Here is a 25,978-nt window from a genome sequence, read left to right as displayed (position 1 = left end):
TACACCATGCATACCATAAACATATTGCACACACAGGCACTCTCCTTTCACACATGCACTACTATAATATGTATACATGCACCAACACATGTTGTAAGCCTGGATTATTCACATCAGGTCATATTTTACAGATGTACAAATAAACGCTGCTCTCTCTTTGCTCTCCTCTGTGTCTTCATCTTAGCCAGACTCTTTTCTTCATTTTTCTTTAAAAACAGTCATCATCTGGCTGTTAGTAGAATGAGGTTTTAGTGAAATGTTTGTGTTGTAAATACTTGTTTGGTTGTTGTGTTTCACAAGCAGTGATTGTGTCAAACTGTGTTGTTCCAGCAAAGCTTTAGTGAGTGTTACATGTACTCAATGTCTTGTTAAAACGTGAAGAGTGGTATTTTCTTTGTTGGGGAAAGACATTTCTTTTTCATTGGAATCACTATTTCAAAATCAGTTATTTAGTTGTGTTGTAGTTATGAGGTGCAAATGTTTAATTGTGATACATAATTCAGTGTTAAATACAGGTTACCCTGCTTTAAAAAAAAATGCTGTCATGTCAGTTCAACTAAGTTTGATATTAAAATGTTTATTTTTTTCCACTATTAAACCACTACTGACCCCTGATGTTCATACAGCCCATAACAGAAACTGGGGGTTTCTGATGTTTGTAACTCCTAGTAGCCACATTAGCCAGTTTTCCAGAAAATTACCTCCATGTTTTGCCAGTGATACTTTTAAACGCATTTTAGTTTTATTGTGAGTCACAGATATTTAGCATTTTTCACTTGAAATATTCTCAGTGTGTATCCCATCGACATTTCTTATATTCGATTACAGTAAAGTTTTCTGTGTTTTCTTTTTTGCGTTCACATTGTCCATGATCCTAACAGGAAATTGAAGAAACTGGTGCGTGCATTAAAGGAGAAAGAATCAGCACAGACAGAGAAGGAGGAGGAGAGGCCTCCACAGCAGTGGAACCTGGACTACGCTCTCGCTCCCTTTGAAGGCCTCACGCCAGAGTACATGGAGATGAGTGAGTCTGCACACACAGATAAACAGCCACATGGACAAAGAGCAGTCATTTAGGCACCAACATAGTTTTATAATCTGTCTCTGGGACTACACTTTCAGGTAAACACTCACACCTGGACTTAAGCTTTCATTTACATTCATCTGATAAAGTACATGGTTAAATCTCTCAGGTAGGAGGACAGAGTGATGGATACGGTAGTCCAAGAAACAGAATTTTAAGTGAGACACCTCTGATTATAACTTGTTGCTTTTCAACAGAGGTCTGATTCATAATTACACACACGCTACATCTACAGTAATTCATTTACATTCATGCCTTTCAACAACCACCGAACATAAATACTGGAAATGCAGCTGCTGATTAAATCTTTTTCCTCCGTTGTTATAATCAGTGTCAGATGTATATTTTAAAGGCCATGTAAGAGACAAGCTATTCTGAATTACCTTTGATTGTATTCATGTTGACCCTCATCTCACCAGCGCTTTAGCTAAAACGCCTCAATTTAATTTGTGTTCGTTTTTCTGGGATATGTCTTGAATTTAGCAGGAAAATTCAAAGATACATTTGGAGTTCCTCAATTTCACAGCTAACAGCATCATGTTTATACCGTATAGACTTGTAATTGGTTTGAAAAATGTTTTGAGGGAAAGCCACCATGTTGGATGGCTAATAAGCAGAGGAACTGTGGACCCGTCACCTGCTACACAAATACATAAAATGTGATTCAGAACATTCAGCCAGCTTTCAGAGAAACCCTTTCTGGCCCTATGGGAGCAAGTAGATACCCGCTCCATCAGCAATAAGGAATCTTAAATGAGAAAATAATAAATAAGAAATGTAAACTCAGGAATTTTTGAAATTTCACCAAATTATCAAAGTCAGGGAATGTAAATATACAACACAATGTAAAGCTCAGCCTTTTTGCATGCTTTTAAGTTAGTTAACTAAATATAAAGTGTATCAGTTGTTTGTGCAATGATAGTGAAATTGACCTTTTGTGGAGCAAAAATATCCATCCATTATCCATTATCTCTACACCGCTTTATCCTCATTAGGGTCGAGGGGGGGTTGGAGTCTATCCCAGCTGATTTGGGGTGAAGGCAGGGGACACCTGGACAGGTCACCAGTCTGTCGCAGGGCCACATATACAGACAAACAATCACACTCACATTCACACCTACAGGCAATTTAGAATAATTAATAATTAACCTGTGCATATATTTGGACTGTGGGAGGAAACCGGAGAACTTGGAGAAAACCTACGCATGCACAGGGAGAACATGCAAACTCCATGCAGAAAGATCCTGGGAAGGTGGGGATACGAACCAGAGATCTTCTAGCTGTGAGGTGAAAGTGCTAACCACTACACCACCGTGCAGCCAGAGAGAAAACATAGTGAGGAAAAAACCCTGTGAATCAAATAATAATCAGAGGCTCATCAGATTTCATCTTGATGAATACTGGGTGATCTTTTACTTTTATATTTTACTTATTGTCATATCAACAGGTTTAGTCTACAAACCTCTTTAGGTCATTAATAGGTTAAATAGCTTAAAGAAATGATAATTATGTGCTAATAAAAGTTTATTGCTTCAGTCTGCGGGTTATATGGAGTTATACACACACACACCTACACACACACACACGCAGCTGTAGACAACCCCCATTCTCTTGTATTATTACAACCAGCTGCAGTCATAACAAACCCACACCTGCTCAGTCACAACTAAAGAACTAACTGGAGTGAAACTTTAAATATTTATATGCAGGTTTTAACATTGCACATTAACTTCAGCCGACTTTCATGAAAGTTGTTAAAGATCCCTTCCTCACATGTTCTAAGACAACAATACTCAGCTTGGAATAATAATTTGTGTCTGATATTTTCCACAAAGCATTTCAATCACTACATTTAAAATTCTTCAAATTATATTCAGTCCCTCACCATTGAGAAACCAGAATCTATGAATATGCTAATATTGTTTGTTCCGATTTTCAATGTAAAACCATTGAAAAAAAGTTTCTTCTTCACTCCACATCTTTTCTCAGTGTATCTGCAGTGCAGGCGTCAAGTATCACACTTGTTTAAATTGCATATTAGATCATGGTTGACTTCCAAATTAGCTGCAATATCACAAAATTGAGATTTAAGGTGAGCACAAAGAAGCTTTCCACCTTCTGCAGAAGTTAAACTGTGCTTCTGCACCATGAAGGGCAAACTTTCAAGTGAAACAATAGTAAGTAAAACATACTTGTGAGTGGATTGGGGCTGTACAGTTGCTGATTTGAATTAGGTTAGTTTGTCTTTCCTATGACTTTTATTAACTTTACAGCTAGAACAAAGTGGACTCTACTGGCTTGTATTTAACAGCTGCACTTGTCGAACAGGCAACAACAGTTCACTCTTTGGTAGGATTCTGTCCTCTCTCAACCTCCTTTACAAACGGTAAGTAATACCATACTTAATCCTAAATAGAGGGCGAAAAATCATCTTTAGCAGCAACATAACTCCACAACCACAACTGCAACAGTGTGAGCCAACTCATACAGCTATTACTAAAAGCCAGGAAAGAGGAGCATTTCTTTGCAAGATTTGTAAAACTACTCAGAGGATTTCTGCTTTTTTGCCAATTTCTAATAAAAATGCATCTTTTAAGAAGCACAAGTGTTGCTTTTACATCCCTAATCTGCTTTAGACCTTTGGACATCTCTTATTTAAAGACACAGCTGCAACACAATAACCACGACACTGGTGATAACCGATGACAACGATGTAAAAATTGCATCTGACTTCCAAACAGTTTTTTGACTTGAATGTAAGTGTATCATCTAGAGCCCCAAGAGTTTTCTTTAATGATCAGCTCAATTCAGTTTGACTCCTGAGTGTGAAACTGTCTCTTCTCTAGGTTCTCAGTTATACATACAGGTCATGGTAGTACTCTAGTATTACCAATAAAAGGCAACTGGACTTCTCTTTTAGGTTCTTGAAGACATTTCACCTCTCATCCAAGAGGCTTCTTCAGTTCTGGGTTAGGGTTTGGAACTGAAGCAACTTCTTGAATGAGAGGTGAAATGTCTTCAAGAAAACTGAAGAGAAATCCAGTTGCTTTTTGCTTAAGCTATTGGGGGTATCTCTTTAACACTTCCACTGAACACATCAATGATCATTCATCCTACCCTTAAGGATAATTATGTACATTAAGAATAAAGGAAAACAAGTAATTTGGTGTGATATAGTCAACAGAAGAAAGACACAATGTTCAAAAGAAACACGTCAAAGTGAGTGATGTCACTGAACACTGCAGCACAGCTTGACATCTGTGATCATTACCTTGTGGCCAAAAGTCAAAGTGCAGCAGCAGTTCAGCAAACATGCATCAGCAAGCCTGACAAAGATCAAGGGGAGAAGTACTGTTTCTGTGTTACCTCACAATAACTTAATGTTCCCTCGCAACATGCTTAGCATTCCTCTTGATCCATATGAACAGTTGGTGTGTTGATCCAGTCCAGTTAAAACGCTCTGTCAGGTTAGGAAAACACTGTGCAGATACTGCTGAAAGGAGACATGATTTGACGCTATATATGGTGCATTTATTGCTGATTGTCCTTTTTAAAAGCTGTTCTCTGATAGCATCCAGCTGCCTGACAGTCATTATTCAGACTTCTTCTGCTGCTGCTGTGGTTTAATCTTTGTGGCTACAGTTACAGTTGAAACTGTAGTGCTTTTATGACACATAAATTACCGACACACCACCAGAGTTCACAAATACAACAACACACACACGCACACACACACACACACAGAAACCACTGCATGTCGTCATCATTACACCTCTTAAAAACAAATATGTTGCTACCACAATCAAAACAACTGAAACACAGCCACAGTGACAGTGACAGCTGTATCATTCTAAGGCTACAACCACAATAAGTTTGTCTCAGCAGCAGGAGGTGACTGAGGTGGTGAACCAGCGGCTCGTTTTCTTCTTTTACACAACAGTGCAGACTTGTGCCTGAGCAGCCACAGCTGAGGGTGCACTGACCCTCATGCAGTCACAGCCAGCGGTGGTCTATTATAGTACATGGTAATGTTTCATAAAACTGCTCAGACTTTCTCTAAGTGTCACAGAAAATGTCAACATTATTGCAAGGTAACACAAAAGTAATTCTAAAAAAATCTTTCTGTGACCTTTCGGTCGTAGAAACTGATACCATCTGGACATGAAGTTTTGTTAACTGGAAAAACATGTTCTACTCACTTGAAAATTTTGGTAAAATTGTCAATCAAAAGTGAGCTTTCTACGTGGGAAATTTTCTTGTAAATTTAGGTTCCAAAGCAAACTTGTAAGTTCTCTAAAAGATGGTCCAGGGTTAGAGAATAAGAAATATCTGTGCTATAGGGACAAGCTAAAATACTGCTCCTCTTCACAAACATAAATGTCAGCAGATTTTTAGAGCTTAATTGGTATTTAGATTTTTGATTGTGCTTAAAATGATAGGGAGGCATATTCATGTGATATGTGCTGATTGAGGAAAGAGGAAGGTGGGAGGAAAATCCTAACGGAGGCAGAGAAAAACTGAAAGAAGATTGGGCTGATGTCGCTGCAGGGCACCGCAAGGAATGTCAGCAATGTCTGAACTCTACATGCAAACACACACTCACACAACGCTGTGAGCACTATCCATTCCTGCACTCACTCAGTGTTGTCAGTGTGTGAATGGGTAGGCCTGGGTTTGTGTTAACTCATTTGTTATTTATTTATGTGCCTGTCTGTGCCTGTGTGTTGTTTGTGTGAGTCCCGGGGCCCGTGTTAAGGTGTGTGCGTCGCTCTTTGTGTGCCTGGCTTGAACCCGTCAACCTCGGCTCAGGTAGATAGCGAGGTTATTCTAAGCTTGCCCTCTAGCGCTCGCTGCCCCGCTGTCGTATTTTCTTCCTGGATGCTCATTGTCTCAGCGTGGCGTCCTGAGGTGAAGCCGTCAGTCTCCCGCTCACTGGAAATCCCCGTTCCCACACTGCTTAAGTTCCGCTGCTCCCATCAGAGCTGTGCATCAGCCACAGTCAGGCAAACTGCCTTGTCTTTCTCAGGTTTCCTTTTCACATTCTTAGGAAGCAGGTGAATTGATGATTAATTAACACACAAGAAAGTTCATTGCTGCACACCTGTCTCACCATTTCACTTAGTTCAACCAATCAGACTTAATGCCACCTCGAAAGTATTCAGAGTATTTTATCACTATTGAAATCACTGTCACTATTTGTTGCCGTACGACACACCCATGTGGATACAATCACTGACATTAGAAAATACACTACTGCTCAAAGGTTTGGGGTCACTTAGAAATGTCCTTATTTTTGAAAGAAAAGCAGTTCATTTTCAATGAAGATCTCATTAAATGAATCATAAATCCAGTCTAGACATTGTTAATGTGGTAAATGACTATTCTAGCTGGAAACAGCTGATTTTTAATGGAATATCTCCATAGGGGTACAGAGGAACATTTCCAGCAACCATCACTCCTGTGTTCTAATGCTACATTGTGTTAGCTAATGGTGTTGAAAGGCTAATTGATGATTAGAAAACCCTTGTGCAGTTATGTTAGCACATGAATAAAAGTAGGAGCTTTCCTGGAAATTGTCTGAGTGACCCCAAACTTTTGAACGATGGTGTATTTCACTACTTTCAAACTAACTTTTGGTCTCACACCTGTCTGAGTTCTTGTGCTGGAGAAATTGAGTGGGGACTGAGGATTTCTTTGTGTACAGCCACTGAGTACTCTGCACATGAGACATTTAGACGGCATGTAGTCTGTAGCTTCAGAGGACGACCTGGATAGTCAGATTCACCAGATGCAGGATTTGGGTATAAACTACTGCCAATTTCGGGTGGCTTTGTCCTTCTTTCTGCCAACTGTGCGTTACTATTTTCTTCACAATGAGAAACAACAGCAATCTCTGAATAGCAAACTGTTTTGATGAGGGTTTGGACTGTGCAGTAAGGCAGCCATGCTAGTTTTTTGTGGTGCATTATCTATTTTAGCCACAGCTCTCTCCTCCCTGCATGCAAATGTTCCACCACAACAATTGCACCTGTCACTGTTTTGAGGGAACACCAAAGCTGCATTCTTAACTCCACCCACAACTGTGACTGATTTAAAGAAATACAAACAAGCCAGTGTTTTTTTTTGATAGTGTGGTGTAGCCAGACCTTTGTGTTGTACAGACTGGGCTGGCAGGCAAAGCGAGATTACAACCTGGGTTACACTCTCCCCCTCTACAATGCTCAAGTCTCTGCATGGACATCAGTCTTGGTGCTCCACCCACCTCCACAAGTAAATTCTAAGCCTCTGGGAAATACTGAGATACGATAATATGGCCAGCGTTATCATTTATTGCAAAGAGGGCAGCAAAACACTGGCTGGAACCAGTGCTTTTACAGTTACAACATTTTGAACATTAATGAAGTATCATGACTCCGTAACACTTGTCAAGTGCCATGACAGGTATGTTTCCAGTAGAGATGTTCCCCCCCTGTAGTTTTTCAGCACCAGGCAGCAAACGGATTCAGTGAGAGACAGAAATGATATTAATGTTCAACACTGCTTACAAAATAGCAAAAAAAAGACCTGCCTTTTACTAACTTTTTGTCCCAAATCATCATTGTGAAAAACAATTATCTGCACCTTTATTCCTGTTTACAATCATTTACATAATTTGTTAAAATTATCACTGTGTATGTAAACTGACCAAAAAGATGACACAGTGAAAAATCTCAGTGCTGGTGGACCTCAATAAAAATAAGCTGCACCACTGCAACCAAAAGGTTTGTCTGGAGCTCTGATTAAACCTAGACCTTATGGTGTGACTTTTGTGTTGAAACATTTGCCGTCAAACTTCAAGACCAGCTCTATAATCAAACCCTAACCTCTAGATTTTTGGCACAGCAAAAGAAACAAAGACTGGGATTTATTTTTTAATGAGATATCTGTGTAAGCAAACATCTATCTGGCTAGAGGGTCCTCAGGTAAAATCCAGACACCTCATCAGTTTCAAAAATATCTGACTACAGCTGACCTCTGACCTTTGTCCATATACAAACCTGTGCTTCCCAAACTGCCTAATATTTTATTAACTGAGCTACTTTTCAAGTGCCAACAGTTCCACCGTCCTACCAAATCCAGTGTCTGTGTGGACATGTGTGACTGTGATGTGTTTTCTAATCATTTGGATTTGCACAACAGACACATACAGTGTAGATACACACACATACCACACACTGCTTGATCATAAAAAAAGTCCTAGTTTAGCTGGTGCCGAAGAGTGTTTGTCCTTAAAAGGCATCATCTGAACCACAAAGCGAGTCTGGACAGACAGCGTGACTCGTGGCCAGACAAATGACCGTTCATGGATGTCAATCTGACAGCCTCTTAATGTGTTTGAGATGTTGTAGATTTGATCCTTTTCTTACTTTCCAACCTGTCATATGCTGTCAGAAACGTCTTTGGCTCATAGCTGCTGTTGACCAAACAAGAGTCAACTTGAAACCAACTTCAGAAACTCTGAGGCAGATATTTTATGAAGTTGTAAAAACCCACTGTAAACACGTGCCAAACTCTGAAAGCCTACGTGCAGTATGTAGACATCAGACATCAATTTGAGCTTCATAAGAATCAGACTTTGTTTATGGAAATCTTTAATAAAATTGTGCCTTGCAGTAAAAATGTATTGTCTCTGACCTTAAAGTAAATTATGTAAAATGATGTGTTCACCTCTATTTGACTTTGTGCTGCAGATGTTGCATCTGAATGTCATCACCATAATTGTATACATAATAACTGGAGCCTTTATCTTCAGACACAAATGGATGCAAATACCATATTGCTACCATGGTTTCATTGGTTTGATTATAATTATTGGTCTGTTGTCCAAGTTCTATTTATAAATATTAACTTGTACCACATGACTAGAATGAATTGAACTATCTATTATTAAACAACCCACATCTACTGTAGCATGTAGTAATTTCCCTTCCTCTCTCTCTCTCTCTCTGCAGTCATCCAGTTTGGTTTCGTGTCTCTGTTCGTGGCTTCTTTCCCACTGGCTCCTCTCTTCGCCCTGCTCAACAACGTCATCGAGATCAGGCTGGATGCCAAGAAGTTTGTTACAGAGCTACGCAGGCCAGTCGCTGTACGCGCCAAAGACATTGGTGAGCTGATTGGACACACACAGAAAGGGCTGGTTATGAATGGTCATCAGATTTAGGTAACACCTCATTAAACCTGATCATATTTTACTTGACAAGTATTTCCACTTCATCATTTCTCTGTTTGTAAGATGGTAAAGCTTGTCAGTCACCACCTCAGACATCATGGAACACAAGAATGTCACCTGAACCAGGATGATTAAATTCTTTTAGAGTTAGCGGTCAGAGTTCACAGAAGACGACCCAGATGTAGGACACAAAGGAAGACTGTCAAACAAGATTTACTTACAACAAGTCAAGAAGGCAACTAAAACACGGAGCAGGTTGAGGCTGAGGCAGAGTCCAAGGTACCGGCAATAGTTCAAAAACAACAAAACTAAGCAAAAACAGAAGGCTGGACAGCTAAAGCACAAAGACAGTATGGCAAATGTTAAGTGGTGCAATAGGGGTCTAAATACTGCAGGGCTGATTAGCAGACTGGAATAAGGTGATAGGAGTGGAGAAGATCCAGTGGTGCAGCAGGACAGGTGGAATGGATGTCTGAAGAGACATGAGAGTGGATCATGGAAACACACAAACCAGACTGAATAAATGACTCAATAAATTAATGTTAGAAAACAAAATTGTGACAGATCACACTGACTGGAGGCAGAGAGGCAGGTTTCACTGCCAAGTTTACAAATCGACGCCTCTGCAGTTCATTGTAGTTCTGTTGTTGCTGTTGGCAGAAACCCCATATCTCTGCAATGTTCATATTTTAGCAGCAAAATCATTCTTCATTTCAGCTTGAGCGCTATGCATTTTTGACTTCACCCTCAGACTTTGAAAGGGCTTTGCTAAGATCCAAACGTCACACTGTAAGTAAGTCGAAGGATGATATGTTGCTGTATGGATTTACAAAAAATTCTGACCTTCACAATAAAACTTCTCTGGGTAATGTCAGAAATTCTTCTGCAGCAAGTTCAAAACTTTTTTTCTTCTGTCATGCTAGCAGCATGACTATAACGATCATTCTGTTACTACAGTCTAGGCTGAAACAGCTTACAAGAAACTGGGCTGCCGGTAATATTCAAACTGTTGCAGCAGAGAGAAAGGCATAATTTGCCCAGCATCTCTCCCGAAGAAAAGTACAAGAAAGACAGCTTGTTTATGGTGTGACCGCGGACACACAATTCTTTCCACTTGCTCATTTTGAATGGTTCAGTCACTGTATCCTAAAGAATTCTTTATGAGTTAATGAGAAACTCTATGTCTATATGTCTATAAATTAACTATGGAATTTCATCTAAATAAAATATCTATCTATCTAGTTATTGATCCTTCTGATAACTGCTATCCTCACAGTATGGACACATGAAAGGGAAGTGGTGTTGTAATGTTGACTACATGTTTTATATACAGTTTTGATCCCTTCCAACGAAAACAATTTCAATCACAATCATATCAGAACCCATCTACAGTTGTGTATCTGTGTTTAACACTGACATTCCTTTCTTTCTGTCTTTTCCCTTCTATTTGCCCATCTCTCTCTGTCTTGTTCTTCTTTCTATAGGTATTTGGTACAACATACTGAGTGGAATGGGAAAATTCTCAGTCATTATAAATGTAAGTACCCTGCATTTTGCTATCTACTTATTAAATTAGTGATGAAGGTAGATATAGGCACAATAAATGTATGATGATCAGTATTCTATAGTAAGTACTGCACATAGTCTGTCTGCTTGAAGATCCTACATGAAGCACTTAAATCATCTACAACTCAGAATTTTAGTACATTTTTGTGTAATTTGCGTTCAACCTGCAGCCTCTCTAATACATTTTAAACTGTGTCCAGGTCTAGATTTCAGAGAAAATGTGAGTGGCGTTTCACACAAAACTGCAGTTTTTTTAATGTGAAGTTCAGTTCATTGATTTTGTGAAAACAGTTGATTACCATATTCTGTTTCTCTGTAGGGAGGCTTTATCAAGTCTGGAAAAGATTTACTGTTGCAATGCAGTGCCGTATGACTTCTGTTACTGTACCGCACATGGCTACTTGCCTCAAACTTTTGTGTTGCAACATGTCAGGATGAAAACTACTTTTCATCATCTCCTCAGTTTGTGCCCTCATACACTTTTATGGAGTCAAAACAAAGTCGGCACCCATGACAGTTCATATTAACTTGCATGTTAAATACAGATTGGACTGTTAGTTCTTTCAGATGTCATCAGTCATGTCCTCATTAGATCCTGATATCACATCTGAAACTCTGTAATATACTGATCTGTAGAGGTCAAGATGTGTGTGTGTGGGGAGACAGGAAAATTTCTGCTCAGGATTTGTCTTTGGCCAGCTAACCAAATCCTATTCCGTTTACTTTTAATACTAAACAGATTTGCGGAGGGTTCAAATACAAGCAGCAGGATTTTTTATTTATTCAACAGCTTGCAGGGATTGGACTCATATACACGCACTGTAGCTGCCTCAGGAGCATCACAGCAGTGGAAAATGGACAAGAATTCCCCTTTTGTTCATGTGTCTGTATCAATTCTACAGACTTTGATGAGTGTTCCTAATAGTTAGTTAGTTCAGCCCATCGCTCCTCCTGGAACATAGGCTGCCGACAACAGTCCTGCAGAGTGCTCTGTCCTGGGCTGCTATCTCCAGCTGTCTCCAGGTCTAAGTCTAAGTAACACCCAACCCTCCTCCTTTCTCATCTGGGCTCGGGACCGGCCATGGCGGAGTTAAGTGTTCCTAAAGGAAGACGTTAAAATGCTTCACTCAGAGACAGAACAGCTCCAATGCACCGTGACATTGATTTTGGACTCTGCTGGAGGGATAAACACAATTCTTCCCAAATATATTCTATCACTTGGTGTTTGATGTGGTGGAGAATGCTGTCTAACACGACGGAGCAAAATCTGTCATGGGGGTTGAAATGGGCTAGATGGGAGCATTATGGAAGAAATCTCTTCCATCAGAATGGAAATGTTTCATTACGGTTAAAGGTCACCACTGAGGACAGCATTGTGTTGATTTGCAGTGATCCCTCCCTTTAAGGGGAAAAGTGGATTTAAACTATGCCAGAGAAATACCCCCAACAGCACTGTGTCCTTTCGTTTGTGACCTGTCTATTATGTCTAAAATTTACTCTTACCATGATTGTGTTATTTGATCCTTGACACTTCTTTAACTCAAAAGCAACGGTAGGAATTTTCAAAATTGCACAAAGTTTTACTGCATAGAATCACATGACTTATGATGCACTTTTTTCACAGCTTGTGACAGAAACTCTCTTATTCTGTCCATTTGTTTCTCTTTGTGTCTGGAGGCCTTTGTGATCTCCTTCACATCAGACTTCATCCCTCGGCTTGTCTACCAGTACATGTACAGTCAGACGGGCACCATGCACGGCTTCATTGACCACACACTATCCTACTTCAACGTATCCAATTTTAAACCCGGCACGGCACCGCACAACTCTGAGCACGGAGACATCACCGTCTGCCGGTAAGACACACACACATACATACACATGTACGTTTATAACTCAAAAGACGTTTGGAAAGCAATGAGAATTTGCTGAATTATCTTTCTGACAGGCAGTTGACCACTTAGCCAAAAAGCCACCTCGTCATCAAAAATAGATGGTTACTCATACATGTAGACATGCACACACACACACAAATGTGCACACATACCCCTCACTTTTTATTGTTTTCTGACATGTTTTTCCTTTTACTGCCAGTGGACTGCTTGGTGAGCATTAGAGAAAATAGTCAGGTCAGTTCATCTATTTTTACATGAAAGGAATTTAATTTGTGGGGTTTTGTCTAAGGGGATAAAACAGCATTACTCTGTCTTGTCATAGCTTATAACTTTGACCCTAAAAAACACATACACACTCCCCTTCAGTCTTTGTATTAACAATGATCCACTACCATTGTTATGCTTGTTTCAAGGCTAGTAACCAATTACTCTCACTGAAGGATGTTTCTGTTTCTTCTTTGGTCCACACAGTTGATGTGCATCTCAAGCTGAATCTTCTCTTTCTTTCTCAACCTTTAAGTTGAGAAGCTTTGCTGTAATGCCCTGAATAACATTTGCCCTTCCTTACATTCACACTTCAAGCTGTTTAAAGCAATGTTCCATTTACTGTCACTAGAAACTCCAAAGGGTTTTACACTTAAAGAACAGCCTTCTCATTCTTTCTTGTGCCAGTGAAGCATTTGTGGAGGTTATGATTTTGTAATCTTGAAAGTTAAGTAATGAAGCAGCCAAGGCTGCAGAACAAGAGGCCTCGCTATGCATCCTGACCAAAGTGCTTAATCAAAGTTAGTGTTGGGGTAATTAAGCTAACAGAATTAGATAAATATAGTAATATATCATCTACATAAAGCAACAAATAGTCTTTCATATTTAAGGACAGGGGCATGCAGGAGAACTGATGTATTAAATAAATATGAATTGCTTACAATATATTTATTATTATATATATATTAATATATATTATTATTATATTTATTGATGATGTGACTGTTGACAAAAGCAGAAGGATGAATTCTGAAGGGTTTCAGGCAGTATTATCTGCTCATATTCAACCACATGCTTCACAACTCATTGGACAGAGCTTCATGGTGCAGATGGACGATGACCTGAAGCATACTGTGAAAGCCACCAGAGAGTTTTTTAAGGCAAAAAAATTTAATGTTCTGCAGTGGCCAAGTCAATCACCTGACCTTAATCCAGTTGAGCTGCATTTCACTTGCTGAAGACAAAACTGAAGGGAAAATGCCCCAAGAACAAGCAGGAAGTGAAGACAACAGCAGTAGAGGCCTGGCAGAGCATCACCAGGGACCAAACCCAGTGTCTGATGATGTCTGTGGGTTCCAGACTTCAGGCTGTCATTGACTGCAAAGGGTTTGTAACCGAATATTAAAAGTGACAATTTGATTTATGATTATGTTAGTTTGTCCAATTACTTTAGGTCCCTTAAAAAGGTGGAGGGTGCATCTAAAATGTGTCGTAATTCCTACACTGTTCACCCTCAAATTAAAGCTGAAAGTCTGCATTTAAAGCACATCTTCATTGTTTCATTTCAAATCCATTGTTGTGGTGTGCAGAGCCCAAATGCTGAGAATTGTGAAATGTCCAAATATTTATGGACCTGACCGTATATAGTTGTTTAGGTTTGCAAGTGAAGTAATAGAAAACATTCTGCTTTCAACTTCTCCAGCACTCCAACTACCAGTTCATACAAGAATAATCTTTGCTCTTAGCTACAAATGTGAGAATTAAACAACAACCGACCAAGTCACACGTTATCACTGTAATAAGTCAATTTGAATCCGGAGGCAACAGGAGCAGATCTGAAAGATGTTCTCACTACGCCAGTGATGTGCCACGTTATTAGCTACTGAATACAGGGCACTATTGTGTCTTCTATGCATTTTCACTCATGCCAGTGGCAAGCGTCTCTTTCATAATATCAATATAAAGCGCTGTAGAAGAAAAGGTCATGGATGCTGGCGCCCACAGACGGCTGAGCCCGGCCGGCTGTTACATAAGACAGCAAAGAATTACAATGCAAGAATGCAGTCTTTGTGTCAGCGTGGTGTGGCACGTCACATCGGAAACAAGACGAGATACTGTACGCCTCGATCACTTAAAGGCGTGAAATTAGGTGGAAGATGTTCCAAGAGGGGTTTGTTTGTCTGCAGTGTGTGGTGCTAAATAATGAAAGTACAGACTGTAGCTAGGCGGTGTATTAGCTGGTGGTGATGTTGTGGGTAATGTCTCTGGGTTCAGAGCAAGTGATTCAGCTCTGTCAGATGCTCCTGACAGTTAGCGTCTTTATTTTCCTTGTTGTCTATCTGACCCAGTTAATTTTGGAACTCTAGTTTCATGGATGAATATATGTGAGAGGGAAGAAAAGAGGTCAGAATTGGATTAATAGACGGATGTTAGTGTCAAACGGAGGATGGAGAGATGAGGAAAGATATCATTGATCAGTTGATCAGATAAGAGTCCAAAGAACTGAGGCGTCTGTTTTGACAAGACAATGGTTAGGGATTTGGAGAGATGGAAAGATGTGGAAGTAACACGGAGGACAGGAAGGAAGGGGAGAAATACTGTAGCTGGACAGATGAATGGATAAATAGATGATGGTGTGACAGAAGCCAACAGCCAAGGTTTTAAATATTTAATGAAATTTAAAAACAGCAGTGTGAGGAACTTGAAGATCGTTTCTGCGTCAGTGGACAGAGCATCACTGTACATGTCTGCAGTCATGTTTTCCCTGTTGTATCCTCAATGTTGAAGTGATGAATAAAAATGTAGGTAAACTATGAATTGTGCATGGAGGTTAAAGTTTAATAGTTTTTTTTCGTTTAAAGGTATAATTGAGATGCTGTCTCTTCTGTGTGAATTTATATCAGTCATAAATATAGAATGTAGCAGAAAATGGTTCTTAGACATACACTACGGTTCAAAAGGCTGAGGTCACTTAGAAATGCTCTTATTTTTGAAAGAAAAGCAGTTTTTTTCAATGAAGATATCATTAAATGAATCATAAATCCAGTCTAGACATTGTTAATGTGGTAAATGACTATTCTAGCTGGAAACAGCTGATTTTTAATGGAATATCTCCATAGAGGTACAGAGGAACATTTCCAGCAACCATCACTCCTGTGTTCTAATGCTACATTGTGTTAGCTAATGGTGTTGAAAGGCTAACTGATGATTAGAAAACCTTTGTGCAGTTATGTTAGCACATGAATAAAAGTGTGAGTTTTCATGGAAAACATGAAATTGTCTGGATGTCACCAATCTTTTGAACAGTAGTGTAGCAATGCAAAGGATTAAAGAAAAACAGGGCAGATCACGGGTATCTACATCAAATGTAAGCAGTAACAGTGACACAATTACAGAGGTGGTAGCAGTGAAACAGTGTAATTCTGGTTAATGACCTTGTTCCCCATCCGGAACAGTACATTGATAATTTGTGTTATAAATACGATACATTCTGAAGCCAAATGTTTTATATTCAGATGTAAATTCTCTACCGATTAATACATTTTTTGTGTTGTTGATTATACAATGTAGCTGGAGATTGTTCCCAGCTGAACATAGTTTCAATGACATCCCTATTATGGTGACATTAATTGCTGGAGAGAGTGCCGTGTGTCTGTCGAGTTCACGGTTTAGCGTGACACCAGAGAGTTTGCTATCAGCTTCTAAATCACAGATACAGAATGTGTCTTGTTTTCTGCAGTATTTCTGCAACTCACGTAAATGCAAGAACGTGTCTGAGTCACACATAACTATGGGCAAACTGTCTGAGCTGTGTCTGCCTCAGTTTGATGCTGGTCTAATCACATGAGACGTGACATTTGTGGTGTGGTCATGAAATCAGGAGTCATATTGATGCAACGGATTGCAGGGGAACAGTGACATTGCTCCTACAAATGGATTCTGATCATCTTGACCGTCTCGAACTTAAATTTACATTACTTAAAAGTTATGAGTGAGTTGATTAAATGTATTTTTTGACAATCATTCTAAATCTATGACCTTGGATAAAAATCTAATTATCACTAAATTTCGTCATAATAATCTGTAAAATTACTACTAAATTAGACCGTCGATCAGAAGCATTGCAGCCTTTACCACCATGTAATAAAATTATCTCCTGAGAAAAACACAGGTCCAGTTTTTAGGAACAAACGTTTCCATGATGCTGTCGACAAATTTGGTCTTAATTTCAGAGAAAGGCTAAAAATATGTTGCTGTTGTTGTTGCATGCCAGCTGAAAGGACTCAGTCTTGTCTTTTGCAGTGTACACTAACTTTTAGGGTATTTACCACATTCTTTAAAGCTCCTGTTAGTGAGCGAATATATCTCCTATTATTGTATCACAAAATTCAACATTGACAAAATAGAAAACAGAATCTCATATAATGTGATATATGCTCAGTTCAAAAAATATAGGTAAATTGGAGAAAGACTGGAGTCACACAGCCCTAAACATGTCATCGTGCTTGAACTATGAGGATGTCTCATGGGCACAGTAACTAACATCCTCCTTTAGTTTTGAACTATGGCTCTAGTTTATGTTTTGTGTAGACTGAATGTGAAAATAAAGTGGTGGCATGCATCATTTGCCCTTGAATTATTAAAACAAAATCAGTGGGATATGAGAAGTTGTCACTGTCACTGGGATAGACTGTCATGGCATCCTGGAGATTGGAGATCTGTACCAAACTGGATCCCCATTCATGCAGTCATCAAGAGATGAGCTCATGGAGAGTTTCAGCCAGAGGAGGTTAGTGAGTTTCATCATCTGGGGATAATACATTTTAACTAGTGGTGGGACGCAATTTTAAAAAAAATCTAATTAATTACAGACTTTGTAATTAATCACACTTTTGTCAAATCGCAATATTTGTATAATTATATATAATTATATTTTATATAAGTTTTTCAATTCAAATAAATTTTGTTAGATGACTGAATCAATGAATACGCATATATGTGAACTTAAACAACAAAAATGTTTGTTTCATTTCTATTTATCTGCATTTTCATCTGTCTACTACATCCACAGATTACTGCAAACTCAAAGTGCAACTATAGCGATTATTTTCAACATTTTAAGACTTTTTGTAAACTTAAGCATTTTCAGTGTCTTGAAAAGTGGTCATGGGCTGGCTACACGGTTTGTCGATACCAGGACTGTCATAGTTAATGTATGGTGCGTCGCCTCAGAGCTCATTTGCATAAAGTAGTTTAATTTATGCAAATGCAAGGAGCGGGGGTTTGATGCATGGCGAAACTTTTGTTAAATGTCTAAACTAGTCATCATTGAACTAAAATAAGGGCAAATTCAGCAGCTTATTTCTCACCTCAAATGCTTTGAGAAATACTTTTTACTTTTGCTGAACTGTTTTTGTAATAAAAGAGAAAGTTTGCGACCGAGCCGCCATGTTGGTCCGACGCTTCTGCGCTGAGTGCATCCTGTGTATTTTTCTTCACAGCTGGCAAACAGACTTTAGGTTCATTACTGCCACCTACTGGGAACTGAGAAAGGTGCGATTAAATGCATTATTTTTTCTGTAATTAATTAATCAAAATTAACACGTTAAAGTCCCTGCCCTAATTTTATCTAAAAATCATGGCAATAAATCTTAAATTCAGTTTGAGACATTTGACTAAAGAACGAAAATGTCAACATACTTCAGGTGCTGCAGAAATGGTCAGAGAGTCAGAAAAGTCAGCAGTATTTGTCCTTTGGGGAAACAAATGCATGTGCAGAATTTTATGGCAAACTATCAGATAGTTGTTGATACATTTCAGCTTAGGCCAGAGCTGTTTCTGTACTGTACATATACATTGCATCCCCTGACTGCCTGAGGGCCCCTCTGTGCCAACATATTTGTCCTCCTCTCAAATATAAAATGACATTTTGGTAATTACATGCCTCAGGGCTGTCACACTGTATAACAACCGTTCCTCTGTCCTCCAGACATAAATCTATTCATGTATAGTTTATTAGTAATGGCCAGCTGTTTCAGTTGATCAAAGGGAGATTGGCCCAAACAGGGATCATTGTTTGAGCCAGTTACAGTTTTCCACACACTCTCAGTGCAGCGTCTCCCTCATATTAATTAATGTTTTTGTGCCCTCTGTTTCTTCCTCTCTCATTTCCCTTTTCACAAAATCATACAAAGTTTCATTGTGCCACGTGTAATTGTTTACCGGATATAGTACTTTATTGGTTCATAATTTATAATTTGCATTGTTTGTTTTGATTTTAATAATACAGCTAGAGTTGTCAAATTGAATCACTTTTTAGTTATTTAGAAGGCAAAAGCCCACAATTATTTATATATGGGAAATGTAGATATATAAGGATTTTTTTTTTTTTTTACATTTTTTCATTTTTCTTTTTGACCAACATGTTTCTTTTGGCTGGAAATGACACAAACAAGGGAAAAGACATGAAGACATTATGTTGGAGATGTTAATGATGGATTAACATTTCTATGTTTGTTTGTTTTTTTACAAAAATGTCATGTCCCAAATTATTTATATGTCCTTAAATTGCTGAAAATGCAGCTTGTAGATCATTTCAAATGGTCCTGGTAATGTATATCATTATCTATATTCTAGAACAAATGTAACATTATAAGATGACTACAGCTGATGCAGTAGTTCTCTAGTCAGTTCTTGCAGTAAACAGACAGGAGAGAGTGATACCTGGCAGCAAGCACGCCCTGCGATTGGGCTCTCATGTGTGTATGGTTTTTAGGGATGAGAATGCTCTGACCTCTGTTTGTATATAAATTTATTTCTGGCTCCCAAGAGACTCTGTATTGGCAGCAGGAACTCTCTCGAACACCCACACACACACACACACACACACACCAGTCTCACATACTAACTATAATCTCATTGAGAGGTCTTATGAAAGAATATTGAGTTAGATGCTCCAGTTGCACCCGAGCTCCACTGTTATAACCAAACATGGAGCGTCTAGAAAATGCACACACACACACACACACACACACAGAGGGGAGAAAAAAAAAACGCTACATAAAAATAACATTTTATATGTAATTCCACCTAGGCAAGTTAAATAGTCTGGTGTGTAACAGGATGGGAGATCTTGTTTTACTGTTTGGTTCACATTGGACATCGACTGCAACAAAATACTGAGAAATACTGGCGAGCGAGTGAGGGAAAGATGAATAGATCGAAGAAAAAAATAGAGAGGGAGAGAAGAGCTGAGTCTCACAGGCAACATTCCTCACTCATGACTGTATAAGGAGAAGGAATCAGGCATCATAAGACCCTGTGGACACACACACACAATGCACACACACACACATGTTGCCCTCCCTCTCTGTTATTTCTATAATGTGAGTCAAGTACTCAGTGAGACAGCTCTTTCAGTCCATTCCATCTTCTTTGGCTTCAGAGGCATTTTTTCATGACAGAGTGAGTGGATGTGAAAGACTTATTATGTCATGTCAGATGTTTCAGTGTGAAACTTTGATCTGAGACGTCACACTAATGTGACATGTTAAATTGCTGTGGCCACTGTGTGTGACCGGAGTTTCCTGCATTCCTGTTCTGAAGGGCTTTGTTTTTTGTTTTTCGTTACATAAGCTGTAGCTTAAAAGGAAAGCTGATTTTAGTGCCTCTAAGAGATATCTTGCATTGCATTGTCTAATGATGCATATTCACAGGATTTATCATTTCAGTCCATTAAATGTGTGGGTAAACACCCTTGCAGTGCATCCTGTTAGCGTTGAGGTGCCTTTTAAGAGACGAGGCATCGTGTTGGGTGCTCCTTAATCGCATGAAACTGAGGCCTAGGTTACTTTATCTAATCAGGGGGCATCTGTGAGTCACCAGCTTTGGAAAGCCCTGAAAAACAGATTTAGACAGATTCAGCAGCTGCACAACTTATTCCTCACCTTAAATATTTTCAGAAACAAATTTTAAGTTATTTTCGTTATAACTGAGAAAACTTGAAAACCACTCACCAGTTTGAAATCCAGATGAGACAGGCCACCAGTGAGGTGTTCGTCCAGTCAGGTGCAGATAGTGTTTGCTCAGTTAGAGGAGTCTGTTTCCTGCGAAGCAGTGCAATCAGTCGATCATTGTGTGATAGTTTTTGGTTCCAAATATCAATTATCTGTCTCTTTATTTACTAATAATTGATAGTGGCTCTGAAAAAAGAAGAAAAAAAAGCAACAACTCTTCCCTTTAACTGGGGACAACTTCGTTCTTAAATGCGTGTCTTATATACAGTAAAATAGTCCATGCAGGCTATAGTTTATTTAAAAATATATTTAACAGCACAGTTCTTGTACTGTATGTTGGTTAGACATAGCTTACTGATGATATACAATAGACTGACAGTAGCTGTGCTTTTCAGTGCACTTCATGTATACATTCACATACACTACCGTTCAAAAGTTTGGGGTCACCCAGCAATGTTCCCTGTAATTTTTCCTGAGTGTGAGCAAACACACAAACTCCCTGAGCATCCCTTGGACCACTGTGAGCAACATCAGACGTGTGCACTGTAGTCACACCAGCATCACATCCATTCAAGTTACATGGTTCATTAAAAGAATCACATTACAGCATTTACATTTCTGTTAAAACACTTTGTCAACAGGAGCCAGTTGAAGGCTGCAGTGATTTTAGTGACACTACAATGTATAAGAGTGAAGTTATTGAATATTTGTCTCTCTTTACTGTTGCAGCGGTTTTGCAAATTGCAGACGGACCCTGTTCACTCCATAGACACCAGTGTTATTCCTGTAGCTTGAAAGACAGCTACTTTTGATAAAACTGGGCTTGTAGCACATTGTCTGCCTTGCAACAATGGGAAAGAGGCACCGTTTATGTTTTGACAACCTATATCTAATGAATTATTGATGCTGGAAGTCCCAATCTGTGAATATCTTTCCAACTTTACTGAACTTGGGGCCACTACCACCTAAGGAGTGATATATTTAATTTTGAAAAAAGTATTTAGCCATACTTAAAGCTTTAAGTGCTTTATTAACATGGAACTAAAAATTTTGTATTGTTTTATTATCACAGGTTCTGTCTGAAAAGAGGTGGCATCATTTTAAACAGTGAAATCAAACTAATAAAATGTAATGACCAACCAGTGCGCAATACTGGATTCTGCAAAAACATAAACAACTTTTTAAAAAATCTAAATCTTATCTTAACACAGTCAATGTATGAACTTATTTTTGTGTGTATACATGTATTTATTGATTTATTTAGTACTGTTAACATATCACAGTTCTGAGTGAATTTTTCTTAAGATAGGCAAAGGCCATTTATTGATTACATATAGGCTCTTAAATGTTTATTAAAAACTAAAAAGCATTAAAAAAAAAACAACTTAGGCATTTATTGAGTCACTAAAATACTGTAGAGTACAGACCACATCAGCATGATTATAAGCATCCTCTGGTAAATGAACAACCAGATACTGATGTCTCTCACCATATGGACTTCAGGAGATGACTGGGGGATGATAAACTGTGACCTACTGGTTGGGTTCTCTCTGTTCTCATGTTTCTTACATGTTTGTCCCCTGACAGCCGGGTCCTAATGTTTTTTGAGCAACACACCATACTATGACGTTTTTACAATGATGGTTCTACTATGGAACCAGTTTGACATGTTCAGGTGTTCTTTGTGTGAAAACTCAGAGATTTCAGGTATCAGAAGGTGGTTTTCAACTTTCTTTGTTAACTTTCTGCTTCAACTTTAAACTAAATTTCCTTCACTAACCCAGCCCTCTGGACTTCCAGTAAGCTGTGTTCTATTGGCTGTCCAGGTGGCTGCTTGGTTTTATCAGGAACACCTGAGCAGCTTGGTGTTATCAGGAACACCTGAGCAGCTCAGTGTCTTCCTGCTTTGTTTAGCTGCAGACAAACATTTCCTCTGCTTCTCTTCACCACTGAACTGGGTTTGGCTCCATTGCTTAGTTTGCTCTTTAGGCGTTAGGCTTGCAGCTTCCAGCAGTAAAATAATCTTTAATGTGTTTCTTGGTGTGTTTTAGGGCTTTGTACTGGATAGTTGTCTTGGTAAAGGTGGTTCTTTAGCCACAGTCAGCACATGGTGATAATGTGTGCAGTGATTAGTGGATTTGGTGCAGCTGAGTTGTGTCTTTATCTTGGCTGTAGTGAGTCTTAGAGGTTTTTGGTCAGACACATTCTGTATTCTTGTTTGTGAACCAACGTTGGTTGTCCAGAAGGTAAGAGTTCCTGTCCTGATTCTCTGTTCTCAGAGGTTCTCTGGTAGGCTGCAGGAGACTTTAGCGTTTGGGTTGTGCCAGTTTGGTTTTTGTATGGTTTCATTTGGACGACTATCTTGAGGCCCCTCCATGTGGTTTAGTGAGGTTTTCTGGAACAGTTCTACAAAGCAACCTGCAGCAGAAGAGACTTTGAGAGTTTTTAGGAAGTTCTGGAGAGCAGACTTTAGAGCAGCAGAAACATTTATCAGCAGTTTGAGCAGGAGAAGGTGATCTTCAGAGTAGAAATGAGATGGAAACCTTCTTGACCCGTGTGGTGAGGTCCTGTACCAAGAGTTTGAGCAGGTTGTGAAGAGTCTGTAGTTCTTTGGTCTGAAAGCACAAGAAGAGTCGACTCATTAAAGGAGAAAACAGGAGATATTGTTGGTTCTTCTGTCGCTCTGCAGTTTCCTTAGACTGAATATCAAGTTTATATTTTAAATGATTTCCCATGTGAGCCCAAGAAGACTTCAATAAACTCCCTCCATCCCCTGGACACAACATATTTTATTACCATGTTAAATCTTTTTTTATGAAATATGTTTTTGAGTTTTAATCATAGTTTTAGCATAGTTTTTTTCTCTTTGCTTGTTTAGTTTTGTCATCTGTGTGAAAGGTGCTAAACAAATAAAGTTGAATTGATAAACTGAATAACTGACTAACTCATGATTGTGACAACAGAAGTATTTTCATTGTGATTTAAGGGTTTGTTTCATTTTTAAGGTTGGGGTTAAAATCTTGACAGAAAAAAAGATTAAAGAAATAAACTACAGTAAAAAAGCAATTAAATCAAAGGAAAAAAACATTTAATATAATAAAACTTTTAAAAAGAAAATTAAACATTAAATACAATTAAATTATATTAGACAAAATATTTAATTAGATAATTAAACGGAAGATACAAAGCATGTAATTATGAAATTAAACAAAAATATTAAACATTAAAGATGAAATATTTTAGATAATTAAACATTTAAAAAATACAATTAAACAAGAATATTACACATTTAGAAAAATACAAAACATTTAATTAGATTATTAAACCTTTAAAAGTCAAAACATTTAATTAAAAAAATTAAATGTTTAATTAGAAAATTAAATCTTAAAGACAATAAAACTTTAAATAGGAATTAAACAGAAAATACAATGAAGCATTAAAAAAGAAAATTAAACATTAAAAGGTGGTAAAACATTTAAAAAGAAAAACCTTAACAAAGATTTAATCGAAAAATTAAACATTGGGAAAGAAAAGGAAATTTTTCAAACAAGCCGATAAAACATTTGAAAAAACAACAATTAAACATTAAAAAGACAAAACATTTCGAAATCAGATCAGACATTAGAACAGAATAAAAGGTGAGAAAAGAGCAAAACTAAACATTTAAGAAGAATCAAACTAAAGATAAAACCTTTGAAAAGACACCAGTTAAACTTTAGAAGATCAAATTAAACAGAAGAGACAATAAAACGATCAAAAGAGCAAAAACAGATAAAGTCTTAAAGCGTTTTCTAGTCTGAAATGAAAACATCAAGTTGTTTCTTCAAACATTTCCTCTTTCTATGTTCTTGGTTTGATTGTGGACAGATTTACTAAGAACTCATTTCAGAAAACTGCTTTCCAGATAAAGTCTACTAGTAGTTGAAGGCATCGATCAAACTAATGTTACCTTCTGATCTCCACAAACTTTACTGTTCAGTGAAGAGAATCAAAGTTTGTTCAGGATTTCTAAAAAACCCACAGGTGAAGGTCTGAGAAGAACTCAGATGGATGGTCTAAATGTGAAATCAAGACTCATGGTCACAAGTTTTAAGGCTTCTGTTAACCAGAAAGTTCAAACTAACAGAGAAGTACTGAGAAACTTTTAAAACTTCAGTCCTCAGACTGTCTGAAGGTTCAAACTAACAGAGAAGCTACTCGAGAAACTTTAGAAGATATCAGTCCTCAGACTGTCTGAAAGGTTCAAACTAACAGAGAACTACTGAGAACTTTAAGATTTCAGTCCTCAGACTGTCTGAAGGTTCAAACTAACAGAGAACTACTCAGGAACTTAGAAGATATCAGTCCTTGGACTGTCTGAAAGTTCAATCTAACAGAGAACTACTGTGGGGACTTAGAAAATTTCAGCCCTCAGACTGTGTGAAAGCTCAGGTCCTGAGGACTCGGGAGGTGTGGAGGCTTTGGAAAGTCTTGGAACTGAGGGTTCCACCCTCCAGCACAAAGGCTGAAGTCCAACCTCCTGAGAAAAACGGTCGAGTCGAGACTCGAGTTAAAAAAAAAACTCGAAAACCGACAAAAAATAGATGATAAATGCGCAAAAAAAAGAAGAATTAGTATCTGAGCGAGTAGCTCAGGGGGATAAGAAGAGAGACTACCAGAGCTGGAGGTCGCAGGTTCGAGACCCAGCCACCGGCCTTTTTCTTTCTTTGTCTTTGTCAGGATTTTGAGAAAATTTAAGAAGTGTCTGGTCTTGAACCAGCGACCTGCAGCTCCATAGGCAAATCCTTAACTCACTGAGCTACAGATCAGATAAAAAGAAATAATTTCGTCGTCCCTTTGACATCGTAGTTCCCTGAAGTCGACCACATGGGTGGAGCCAAGGCGGAGTCTGGGTGGAGTCAGGGCGGGAGAGTAGGCGGGGAGGTGGGTGGCGGCCTCCCCCCTCTACTCCCCCACCTCCCCCACACCACCACACCTTCCCCCCGCACCGACGAGTTTTCCCCGCCACGAGTTCTTCGAGTCTCCACGAGTTCTTCGAGTCTCCAAGGGTTTTCCCCGAGTTTCTGGAGTTTCCACCAGGTCTGAGGCAGAACAAGTTGTCATGAAGAGGTGTTGAAGTCGGCCAGGATGGACTGACTTTTTACAGCTGACTAGAAGGACGACCGACTAGAAGAGCAGGTCTTTAACCACCATCCATAAAATCCATGGAGTCGCTCCAGAGAAA

At 38.7% G+C, this 25,978-nt stretch overlaps 1 protein-coding gene across 3 annotated transcripts in view; it reads left to right on the top strand.

Annotated features, from left to right (window-relative positions):
• Window positions 1–25,978, top strand: part of ano2b (anoctamin 2b) — a 107,078-nt gene that overhangs the window by 50,114 nt on the left and 30,986 nt on the right. For all 3 annotated transcript variants that reach the window (XM_055006565.1, XM_055006564.1, XM_055006566.1), the window contains 4 exons: window positions 882–1,024; window positions 9,076–9,228; window positions 10,778–10,830; window positions 12,537–12,715. In XM_055006565.1, the coding sequence (XP_054862540.1) occupies window positions 882–1,024; window positions 9,076–9,228; window positions 10,778–10,830; window positions 12,537–12,715 (528 nt within the window). The remainder of the gene's footprint in view (window positions 1–881; window positions 1,025–9,075; window positions 9,229–10,777; window positions 10,831–12,536; window positions 12,716–25,978) is intronic.

The sequence above is a fragment of the Amphiprion ocellaris genome, chromosome 21 (genome assembly GCF_022539595.1).
Source record: "Amphiprion ocellaris isolate individual 3 ecotype Okinawa chromosome 21, ASM2253959v1, whole genome shotgun sequence".
NCBI classification, from domain to species: Eukaryota; Metazoa; Chordata; class Actinopteri; family Pomacentridae; genus Amphiprion; species Amphiprion ocellaris.
This window is presented reverse-complemented; position numbering and strand designations above follow the sequence as displayed.